This window comes from Anguilla anguilla, chromosome 11, assembly GCF_013347855.1.
Source record: "Anguilla anguilla isolate fAngAng1 chromosome 11, fAngAng1.pri, whole genome shotgun sequence".
In the NCBI taxonomy this organism is placed as follows: domain Eukaryota; kingdom Metazoa; phylum Chordata; class Actinopteri; order Anguilliformes; family Anguillidae; genus Anguilla; species Anguilla anguilla.
Window position 1 is genome coordinate 9,409,549 of NC_049211.1, and position 12,044 is coordinate 9,421,592.

Sequence of the window (12,044 nt, forward strand, 5' to 3'; positions counted from 1 at the left end):
CAAATAGGAAGAAGACAGAAAACAGGAGTCTTTAGAGTGATGAAACAGTCTTGTGTCTGAAGCAGACCAAGCTCAGTGTGAAGCAGTTAGCCCAGTCTGGTCTGGGTGGCGTATAGGTATTTGGTGACAGTCTACGTTAGTGGTCCCAGCCTGCTGTACATATTAAAAGGAACAGAAAGTAGTCCTCTGTCCTCTTTGAATGTACTTTATCATGATCTGATTTTTTTTTTTTTTTTTTTGCTAATGTTGCTAAAGACATGCTAAAATGACACACCAGAGCACATGGCTGTTCATAAGGGCTCACAGCTTCGCATGTTGCCTATCGTGACTCTTTCTTCCCTTAATCGTGGGCTAATTGAGCGTATTTCAAAGGTGACCAAAATTACACGGGAATTAATTCCTATTATACTTAGTTGAGAAAAAAAAACTGTCAAACATATTCTGCTGTTTTTGAAGTTTTTTGATATCAGATGTTGGGGCCTGGGAGGGAAATTCACAACACTTATTTTCCAATGTGAAGCTTATCAGAGTAATACCAGCCTTATCTTAGAAACTGAATGAACAGCTGTGGTTGGATTCGCTTAAAGAGCACTGAATTAATTAGCTAAGTGAGACCGTTATTTATAAAAATGTTTTTTCACATTTTCATGCATTGGACTTTCTTGTGACATGGTTTTTAATTTTAATTAGTGTGTAATTTTTGCTTTAAAAAACATGCAAGACCAGCAGAGCATTCAACCATTTTGTCAGACTCGCTCTGCCAGTTTTTTTTTACCAAGTTAAAAGCGTTGGCATTTTTGTTTTTAAGCAGCAAAGAGAAGCGTTGAAGTACAAGTTTTAAATGTAACCACAAACAAATTATACAAAGGAAAAAAAAAGGAGGGAGGGCAGCCATGTAAAGACTCAATAAAAGCTTATTTTCCATTCTGCAGGCTGTGCCAGATTGGCATCGCTCAAAATGGCTGTTTGATCTGAATAGTTATTTTTTAATAAGCTTATTTAAAATTTCAGGCATGGAAACAAATCAAAATCTTTACATTCCTGCATTCTGCATTATTATACTGCGCGCATGAAAGGCGGATATTTTCATGCATCGTTTTATTTTTCCCTTTCTCCTTTCAAATAATTGCATTTGAAAAGACCGAAAACATTCATTCTAGGTAATTGAGTTTTTAATGAACCCGCTAAGTGGATGGTGCAAATGTTTTCCGTAATTCTCATACTGCATGTAATGGATATTGCAGCACATTATTTGCTCAGTAGAAGCCCTTATTCAGTGGAGCTGTACATTTCACACACTGTGTCTTACTCATACACCAGATATTTAACCTTACTGAAGCATGGGTTAAGCGATTTAGTCAAGGGTGGAATGGCTGTGCACTATCCGGGAACTGAACTGGCAACCCTTAGCCACGTTACCAGCCCATTTCTTTACCCTTAGCACTTTGATCGATAAGTAGGAGTGCTTGATGATGAATAACTGAAAATTTGATGAATTAATTTTCTGTGTGTGTGTGTGTACGTGTGTGTGTGTGTGTGTGTGTTTCTCTTTGGTCTTTGGTCAGCACTGCTGATAAGTTGAAATATGGCTGGGCACTCCTGTGATAAAACCCTTTGTGTTGAGGAGGAAAGTTTCTACCCCGACTACCTGTTTTGAAACTTCTTGCACAACCTCTCTGGCGTTGCAACATTACCACTCTGAATACAGCAAAGTGCAGGAGAGGGACTGGCGGGGTGTGTGCTGTCGCACTGTGGCACTTTTTAATGCTGCATTTAGTTATAGTTTGCTTTGAAGTTTGTGTGTTTTATGTGTGTCTGTATCTGTGTATATATGTTTGTGTGCTTGTGTGCGTGCGTGCGTGTATGTGTATTTTTCTGTTTTTGTGTATTTGTGTATTTCCATACGTATGTGTGTATTCTTATGCGCGTATGTGTGTGCGCATCTGTACGTGCTGCACAGCCCCAGTGAGCAATGTCTCATACTGTATCTTTGCAAGAGCAGCTCTTTTTATGTAAAGTATGTTGTTATTCTTTAATCCTTGCAAGAATGTGTTTGGCTTCGTTTCCTATCCTCCCTCTGAGACACTCCCCCAACACTGGCCGAAGCTGACAGGCGTCACTCGCCAACACACACGATTCCCCCCCCACCCGACCCCCCCCGCCCCCCCGCCCACCGTCTCCCAGACACGCTAACCCGACGCCGGTGAGGTTCGAAGCGCTTCCTCTCGGCGTGTCTCGCGGAGCGCTTTCACCACCTTTCGCGTCTTCACCTTCCTGTGTGGGCGTCGCCCGCGGCCTCCGATTCAATTTCCCGTCTATTTAAAGTGCTCTCTTAGCAGGTTTCCGCCTGCGCACCGCTAAAGAGACACCGTCACCGTCCCCCCTGTGGAAAAGCACCGCTGCGCGGAGGTGCGCCTCAACCGTCTCCTCGCTTAGCTGCTTTTCTAAACCGCTCCCTTAGTTAACAGAAAATGGAGGACGAGACGTGAGCAGGCCATCGTTAAGGCGTGCCACCGTGTTTGCAAATCACAAGCCTGTTTGTAAAACCCACACGAGTGCCGTGTACGTACATGTTCTGGTAAAATGAAACCTTTGAGTGATGCAGATGTTGAGCGAGAAGGGGGGGGGGGGGGGGGGGGGTTTGTCGGTGTTGAACAGAAATCTCTGCAGCAGGCTTTCTTTAGGGAGGACATTTGATATGTCCAGGACATAAGAGTTTTTTTTTTTAACTTCTGTGAAAGCCAGGCATGTTTGGCATTCTCTCATTAATGATGCCCTCTTATTCCCAGTTGCTGGAGTTTAACTCCTGCACATCACAGACTGGTAATACATCTTACTCCAGGCAGGCACTGCGGTGACCTGAATAGCATTGTGGGAAAAGAACACTGGAGTCACTGTTGGTTTCAAAGGTAGGAAATTAGAAGAGATATAGGATCCCCCCCCCCACCTACCCCTTTTTGTAGGATGAATCTCAGTATGCTCACTACTCTAAAAATAGCTCCTTTACCCTCAATTTAGAAAGACATATGTTAACGTTGGCTCCTAGGGTTGTTGTAATAACGAAGCCCAGCTGTGCCATCTAGTGGGAGTTGTGTGTTACTGCGCCACGCTCATCCTGAGAGAGTCAGGGCTGTGGAATCAGGCTGCCGCGTGGAAACACATTTCTAAAAAAACCCAGCGGTGCGCGCGAGCTGCAGTTAAATCAGTCCGTTAAACAAAAGAACCAAGCCGGTCCTGTTGGATTTTTTTTCCTTTTCTCTTTAAGTTTTGGAAGGGGGGGGGGGGTGGGGGTTTTTTTTTTCCCCCTTCAACAAGAAGGGCTGGGGGACGGAGCGAACTGAGCATGCTCGGAGCGCAGCCGGAGCCTGAGAAATGTCTGCTGCTCGTTAGGCGGCCGCTGAGAGGCAGCTGCGCACGGGAGGCGAGAGAGGCGGCGGCGGCGGCGGCGTTGGACTAGCGCCGGAGGACGAGCGCCGCGTTTCCGGGGTGGGGGGGGGGCTGCGAGCGCCGGACCGGGGGCACGGCCGTCCGCCCGCCCGCCCGAGGGATGCTTCTCACCCTCCTCTTCTATCTGCGTCTGAAAGGTACTCGCACGCGCACCCCCCCCCCCGTTCTTACCGCTGCATGCCGAGCGAGGAGCGCCGGGCTTCAGAGACAGGTGGGCTTGGCCCCCCCACCCCCCCCCCCTCCTTAACCCCCCCCGAGCTGGGAGACAGCGTGCACGCGGCAGCACCTCTCCTCCTGCGTTGTTTGCGATGGCGGCCCGCTCTGAGCCTGAGCTCTCATTGCGCTTCCCTAAGCATGTTCCCCCGTCCCTCGGCCGTGAGTGAGAAGCGATGCATCGCCTCTGCGGACGTGTGTGTGTGAGTGTGCCGCGCATCTCTGGGTCCGGCGGCCGCTGTGCCACAGATAACTACCAGCTCTCGTTTTCATGACTAAGTGGCAGGTCATAGACGGGTGCCAGATTATTAGTGTGTTTTTACCAGTTTTTTTTAGATTATTCTTACAGTGTCAGAGTTCAGCGCACACTCACAGACATGCACAGCTCATACTTTATTCAGACCTGTGCGTGAGACAGTTCACTCAGTGACTCATTGTTTTGACGATGCTGGAAATAGCTATTTTTCTTGACGTCTGGTGGCGGTCCTTGTGTCTCTGTCAGTCCAGTAAGCAAACTGCTCCTCTTGTGCATTTTTACACCGGCAAAGATAGTTTTGCTACTGCAGAACTTACTGTCATTGATTTTAAATGTGGTTTATCAGCCAATTATAATTGATCTTTTGCAGTTTTCCCATGATGTGCAGATATTATCTGGGTCACCCTCCATGTTTCATTTATTTCTGCGTTCATTATGCTTCCTCCGGTTGTCATGGCTCAGACAGAATCTCTCCGACACCCTCCTCGGTTCTTGCTATTAATTAAGTGTTCCCACAAGTTTGTACCTTTTGGAGATGAGCATGTTTATTACAGATCAAAGCGCGCTTTCAATCTGAGCAGGAAATGCAGATCCCGCAGTAACATCGCTGCTCCTGCACTTGCTTGTATCCATCTTTGTCCTGGTTGTTACTTTGTAAAAAAAATAATTATTATTTCTTGGCGATGTGGTGGTGCAGTTCACTCTCGGCCCTGTGTACGATTCACCTGTGCGCGTGGGGCTCGGTCCCCAACATGGCACCCTTTCAGCTGTGGCCCCTTCTCTATCTGTTACCCTCTCTGCTTTCTACCTGTCTGGTAAAAAATAAAAAAAATATTTAAAAAAACCGAAAGAAGGGCAGCTTGTCCTCAGCGTTCAGAGGAAATGAGGCCGATTTTTTCTCTCTCTTTCTCTCTCGCATCTCTGGCACCAGTGGCAGAGACGCTCCTCTGCTTTCCGACTGCTGCGCTTCTATTTCAGGCTGAGGCTGAACAAAGCGGAGTTGTGCCCCCCCCAGTGAATGCTCTCTCAGATTCGGTTCTGCGGCTGCTCCTGCGTGTCTGATGGTGGGGAACATTAGCCCTCGTTCCCTTTCCCAGAGGCCCGCAGTCCTATCAAGCGAAACAGCCTTGGCTCTGCCGGTCTGTCTCAGCGAGTGGCGCGCGCGTGTGTGTGTCTGTGTGTGTCTGTGTGTGTCTGTGTGTGTCTGTGTGTGTGTGTGTGTGTTGTGTGTGTGTTGTGTGTACTTTTGCGCTCACGTGACACGCTTCCAGGTCTGACAGCCTGCTCCTCTGACTTCAGTGGGGTAACAAACAGAAGGGGGCCGGTGGGATCATCTTGTCGGGCTGCACCCAGCGAGGGTGGCGGCTGCTGTGAAACTGATTTACAGAGGCGCAGGGACCAAGCAGCCGGCAGACAACAAAGCCCTAGCTGTTTGTTTTTACCATTACCCAGGTTCTGCAAATTATTATTATTATTTTATAAATTTGTGTTTTTTTCCCAGTTAGACGGGACATTGAGTGTGGAATGTCTATTGAGGGACCAAAATAATAACCATTCAGGATGCGTATCACAAGAGTGTGAAGGAGGCATCCCAGAAGCCCCCAGAGCAGAGCGTTCCTGTCTGTTTACGCTCCGAGCGAAAAATTGTCTGAAAGGCAGTTAAAAAAATTGTTTTTTTTTGGCATAGTCCTCTGTAGTCACGCTCTTATCTTGTGGCTGGTCCCCCCCCCCCCCCCCCCCCCCAAAAAAAAAAAAAAATGGCACGCTGGAGCTTTCAGAGCCCGAGCCTTCCCTCCTGCTCCTTATGTAAGCTGAGAGAGCTTTACCTCCGCGCGTCTGAGCTCGCGCTGCGCTAGCACGGAGGGGAACGCGTCTTCCCACGCGGGACGCGGGCAGGATGCTGTCGGGGACCGGCTGCATGTGTACCTTCACACTACAGGCATTTAGCAGGCGCTCTTATCCAGAGCGACTTACACAACTTTTTACATAGCGTTTGCATTGCGTCCGTTTATACTGGCTGGATATATACTGAAGCGATGCAGGTCGAGTACCATGCTCGAGGGTACAACGGCAGTGTCCTGTCTGGGAATCGAACCTGTAACCTTTATGTTGCAAGACCAGCCCCCGTTTACGTTTCTGTTTACTTAGCGCGTGCTCTTGCCCAGAGCATGCAGCAAGGATAAATAAGCCCCAGTGTGAATACGCTACTTAAAACAAAGTGTCATTGTGTACACCAGTGCTGTCATAAACATGCTGTTATAAACAAGTCTTGCGTGAGTGCCATCGTTTGGGAAGTGAACGTCAGGGACTGGGGTACAGGGAGTGCTATTATTAGCAAGCTGATGTCTGTTTATACGGTGTAAGAGAGAGGCTGTCAACATCCAATCGTGCACATTAAGACTCTTTTGTAGTTAAACCCCATCGTACGCAAGCTTCCTTAATCAAAATGAACGGAGTGGTCGTGAGTGTTCAGGGTGTCTGTCGCACGTGGAGGCCTATTCTCTTGTTGATGGATGGGAACAGGGCTCTGAGCAAATCGCTGACCTCCCTTAATCTTGCAAATGAAGGCCAGAGATGGAGGGGCGGGGCCTTGCTGTCAGTCAGACGCAGCGTGAGTGTCGGTGAAAGCAGTCGGGCCGTCTTTGCCTTTCTAACAGCCGACGGAGAAGAGCCACCCCCTCATTGATCCCTCCAATCATAGCGGCTTAATTAGTGGCAGCGATTACATAAGACACTGCAGTTCTAATTATGTTCTGCTCTGGTCACGTGACGGTGCACACGTTAAGCGGTGAGGGAACGATGGCCCATAAAAAGTTTTCTCGAGCAGTTTTTTGCGACGACAGAGTGATGCGTTCGTGCCCAGGGCAGCGCCTTTTTGATTTTCCTTCATCAAAGGGAAGAACAAAGTTGGAAAATGGAACGTAGAAATTTGATTAGGCACGGACTGTCGTCTTCGGTTCAGAACCTAAGTGGCTCATTAACTGGCTTTACTGTTTTGGTTTGTCTGTTTTGAATTTCAATCCCTGCAAGGTACAATGTATGGGTAATGCTGTATGTTGTATAAAAGCAGTAGCAATGACTGGAAGGACAGAACCACAATGTGCCTGCATAAAGATTTCCTTCAAGTCGCAGTCATGAGGGACTGCCTGTTAGTTTTTGGTGAAAATTGAGGTCACATTGACCTAGCCTACGTCCCGTGTTGTACTGGAGCGCTGATGAAAGTGGGAGAGCAGTGGCCTTTGGTCTCTGTAGTGCTGGACCTAGTTAACCCTTTTAAAGGTCCAGTCGGAATCTGTGGCTGTCATGCTTGCCCCATAAATGCTATACCGAAAAAATGGGTGGGGGTGGGGGGGGGGGGGGGGGGGGGGGGGGGGAATTAGGAGAAGCTCTTTCTGCCCCTAGACCTGCAGTCTTGCACTGAAACTAGTTTTGTGGCAATACTGAGCTGACTCAGGATCAGTGAAGTTCCCCTCTCCATTGGCTCTCGCTGGTGGAACACTGATGCTGTGTATTGCTGACGCTGTGTAGTGAACAGGGTTCCCCTCCCCCCCTCCGCTGTGGTCTGTCAGACCGACGGTCAGAGTTGTTGTGAGCCCGTGCGCCCTGGACCCTGTGCAATACCGCCTTCCTCTGATTGGCTGACTCACCAGCTCTCAGAGATGTTGACCGCGGTACAGTGGAACCCACACACAATTCTCTCACCCACACCTAAGCCTGTTACATCACAGCGGTCTTTGCCAGCTGTTCTGTAGGCAGGGAACGGGGGGCGGGGGGGGGGGCGGGGGGGGGGGGGGGGGGGGGGGATGTTAAGGGGTTGTTATTGTTTTTGTCAAGTCTTTCAGGCCTCAGAGATGAGTGCTCTCTCTCTCTCTCTCTCTCTCTCTGTGTTTAATATTCCATTTCTTACCATTTGACATCTCAATGAATTGTTCTTTATATAATTTATGTGGTGAAATTTGGTTCAGTTAAGCTGAGGATGACTCACCGTTTGAAGAGTTCGCAGTGTACTTTCAACAGTGTAAGTGATCCCGCCTATTTGGAGAATTAAAGTGTAAAACTTTTTCTTATTAACGCTTATTTTATAGTTTCAAGTCATTTGCAGAAAGATCTAAAATACCAGTCTGCCCCTCTGCATCATTCCTTGGCCAAATTAGCCGATACTCAGAAATTATGAAAGATCCATTTTTTTTTTGTATTTTTTTAGATGCTATAACCTTTCAGTGACAAATCCCTTCAGTTTTTTCATCTGACTAAAAGCACTTCAACTCTCTGCTGAAATCCGGTAGAATTGCACTTGTTGCGCCGCGACGCTGTAACACTGGCCGTGGAGGCCCTGTCCCACAATCCCTCCCACACTGCGTAGCGCTGTCTCAGCGGGGTTGCTGTGCCTGACGTGGGCGGGGGAGGGGGGCTTGTCGTGTTTATCTTCTTCCTGCTCGTCGGAGCAACAATGTATGGAAGTGAGTCGGGCCCCAGCCAGTGTGCCCTGCCTTCCCGCAAAAACAAGCGGCTCTGTCCAGTGAGTCCGCTCGGATAACGCGGGACCCCTTCGCGGCGCTAACTCGGCCCCCGGTGGAGCCAAAATGGCCGGATTCTTCCCGCAGCTCCACAGCTCTCCAGGTGCGGTCCTTTCGCCTCCTTCTCGCGTGAAAACGTGCGGTTCTGCCTGTGTCTGTTCCCCCCCTCCCCCCCCCCCTTCTTTTTCCTGGGGTGGGGCTGAGATGAAGAAAGCGGGGGGAAGCTCTGATCTCACTCAGGAGATTAGTGTTTGAGAGGGGGGGGTCAGCGCTGTCTTTGTTTGGTGTCCCAGAGGAGCGGGGAATTCAAAGCGTTGCTCGGCCGGGCCCTCGCCTTGTCTTTACTTTACTTTTTTACCTCAGTGCGTGCAGCTTCAGTTGTGCTCTTTTAACTGTCCTGAAGCCAACTAGACCATCCACAGTAACTGACAAATACAATGTGGATGCCCGTTTCTCACACTGTACCATTGCTATTTGGTGCCGTGGGATGTGACTGAACCTATCGCAACTCAGCAGACTTTGTTTTTGAGGTCACAGGGAGGAAGAGCTGGTGGAGAGTAAAAAAATTTGAAACACAAACAAACAGTTTTTTTTTTTTTTGCAAACCAGCAGCTGTTAGTTTACCCTGTCATTCCTGCCTGAGTGGTTGGAACGCTTGCTCAGTCGTTGGGGTGTGAAGCATCTCCTCCGCAGTCCACAGAAGACGGAGCTCGTTAGCTTCCACAGATACGGTAGCCCCTCCCTTCGCACGAGGCGTCAGGGCGCTATCGATCCGAGAACGGAGACGAGTCGTGGCGTTCTGCTGTACCAGCCCGGAGCCGATAAAAGCTTGCGTGCCCGCTCCCCCCGCTCAGCTCAGCGCGGAGTCGAAACCCTCCGACTGCTTCCCTCCGACGCTGTGCATTACCTAACTGGGTACATTAAAGCCTGTCGTAAAAAAGAAAAACTCCGCCGGTGCATTTCTCGTAAAACTCTGCCGCAAATCAAACGTCTTTTCCTCTCCAATTTCAGATTTTGGTTAGTAAGCCAAGTTTTTTTTTTTTTTTTGTTTTGTTTTGTTTTGTTTTTTTCCTTCAGTGTGGATCGTATCGTTCTCATGCGAGAGGGACAGGAGTTAGACTGCGGGCTGTTCTCTAGCCGCGGGCTTATATTTTCAGTTTCTGTCTTGTTTTGTGTTATTTACCCAAACTGATGCACGAGCTGCCTCAACTTCAGCCATTTTAATTGGCACACGCATCCGATAGGCTGCGGTCGTGTGCATTGGGAAATCAGTTCATGGTCTCGTACCATGACACCCTTCATGAATTGATTCTTTGAGCTCATTGGACATGTGTTGATGGAGGCTGAGGTTTTTTTCTGGCAGTCACAGCCACAGGAACAAGATTTTTATTCAGTCTATGATGAAAGGGTTTGACTGTTGTGTTTTGGTGACTTTAGGCCTGTAGGGATGGGAGGGTCGTGGTGACAATGTCTCATCGCACGGCAGCGCCTCCTGCTGGTCGAGCTGGGGACCACAAGTTAGTGTGCTGAGCTGCGGGTTAAGAGCCTTCCTCCGACTCGTGTCTTTGTGAGCCTGACCTGTGAACTGCGGTGTGCTAAAAAGTTAGGCGGCTAACATCACCTGGAGGAGAGCGCATGGTTGTCTAGGCTCTCCCAAATTGGCGACAAATGTTACAGCGTGAGGGTAATTGGCCATTTCAAACTGGGGAGAAAAAGGAAAGTGACTTCAGCCATTTTGGAAAAGGAGCATAATGGAGCTAATTTCACCGGACCGAACTGTAACAGCCTTGTCTAAATGAACATTTCCACACTTTTGAATAGTGCAACCGTGGCACTCGAAGCAGAAAGTAAATATGATTCATCAGGAACTGACTCAGTCTGCCAGAGGCTCAGGTGTCGAGTGTGCCTCCCTCAGAGTCAGAGACACTGTAGATCTGCCCAGAGCGGACATGCTCCATCCCACCCGCCTGTAGAGTGCCACTGCGATTTGGCTCAGCGATGCTCTCGCCCCTGCTGAAGTCGCTGCAGGATGGCTTGGCTAACATGTGCCTGGTGCATGTGCTCACTCTCAACTCTGCTGTGGAGGGGAGAGAAAAAAAAAAAAAAAAGAAATCGCGTGGAAATTTGGGGTAGCCATGGAAACTGAGCTCCTTGATTTGTGCCCGCTATTCACAGTGGGGGCCACAAGTTAACAGGATTAGACCGCGATCGAGAACACGACTGCAGCCTGGAGCGAGGCCTTTCTTCTTCTCCTCTTTTAATTAGCCTGTCTTTGCGCTCGGAGGAAGGGCGATGCTGTTGGCTTGGCCTGTGTTTAGCCGAGGTAAATATCAAGGGAGCTGAGCGTTCCGTCACTCAGTGTGGAAATGAAGATAAACACTTCTAATTAATACCGGCAAAGAATCGATGGACCTTTCAGTCCGGATAGCTTTTCTTGTGTGGGGAGAGACACAGAACACACTGTAGCACAGAGTCATACTTGACCGTATACATTTGATGACCATATACATTTTATGGGTAGAGGGCAGGGGAGTCTTTGGAGATTTCCCCCTCACCTTTTAACACCATTCATTTCTCACATATTTTGGGTATCAGTGGCTTTGGATTTCAAACTCTCTCCCAACTACCAAGTAACCAACTGACATTGAACCACCAAACCCTACCACCAGCCCTCCAGTATTTGAAATGAGAGCTATGGCTCTGTGAGTACAATGATGTGGAGAACTGTTACGCGTGGATAATTGTTTTTACAATAGGCAGTTTAAGTACAGCCAATTACTGCTATTCTGGCTTTTATGAGTGACACAGTAAATTGCTCTAACATGAATTAATGGGCATCTCATACAAATTAAGCCTTTTTTTCCCCTTTCTGTGATCTGGGTTTCATAATTCGCGTGTTTTTGTCTTCTTGTATTTAAATGCATTTTTTTCCAGTACCTGCAGGGTTTTAGCAGTGGAGTGATAACTACCAGTGATAAATAAATGCCCTGGCTGCATAGAGACAGAGCAGTGATGTTTTGTCTTGCTAAAATGCTGCAGCTGCTTATTATCTTTGGGCTGAAGATAATTCAGTAATAGATGTGGCTTAATAGGGGCTGTAAGATTGGACCTTATTGCTTCTCATGCTGTGCCCCCCCCAGTGAAGACACATACTTCACGCGTCCAGGAGAGGCACAGCAGTATGGCAGACAGCAGCTCTGTCTGCAGAGAGGCTAGTCCACATCAAGGTAATCTGTTTCGTGGCAGGTTAATGCCCTCCATTAGCCGTCCTTGTAACGGCGTGGATGTTTACATATTTAATTCAGCATTTTTATTTATTTATTTATTTTTTATTTATTTATTTATTCTTTTTTTGGAGAAGTACGTGCCTACATGCAGAATTCCTTCATTACCGTTGCCAGGTCTCCGGCGAGGCCCCGGTTGCCATGGCAACAGCGGAGCGGAGCCCGCGTCTGCCGCGCCCTTCAGACTGAACGAGCTGCGCGGCTGGGCTATTCAATTAGAGCAGGAGGGAGAGAGACACTGAGAGAGAGAGAGAGAGAGAGACAGAGAGAGAGAGAGAGAGGGAGAGAGAGACACAGAGAGAGAGGAACCCTGAGAGAGAGAGAGGA

General features: G+C 48.5%; 1 protein-coding gene across 6 annotated transcripts in view; it reads left to right on the plus strand.

Annotated features, from left to right (window-relative positions):
* The window catches only part of prkcz (protein kinase C, zeta), a 138,856-nt gene that overhangs the window by 70,633 nt on the left and 56,179 nt on the right, over positions 1 to 12,044 (plus strand). The window contains exon 1 of one of the 6 annotated variants that reach the window (XM_035381243.1): positions 3,327 to 3,584. The exons of the other annotated variants lie outside the window; for them this stretch is intronic. Coding sequence (XP_035237134.1) covers positions 3,548 to 3,584 — 37 coding nt within the window. The 5' untranslated portion in view covers positions 3,327 to 3,547. Of the gene's footprint in view, positions 1 to 3,326; positions 3,585 to 12,044 lie in introns of those variants that run through there. 6 annotated transcript variants of the gene reach the window in all.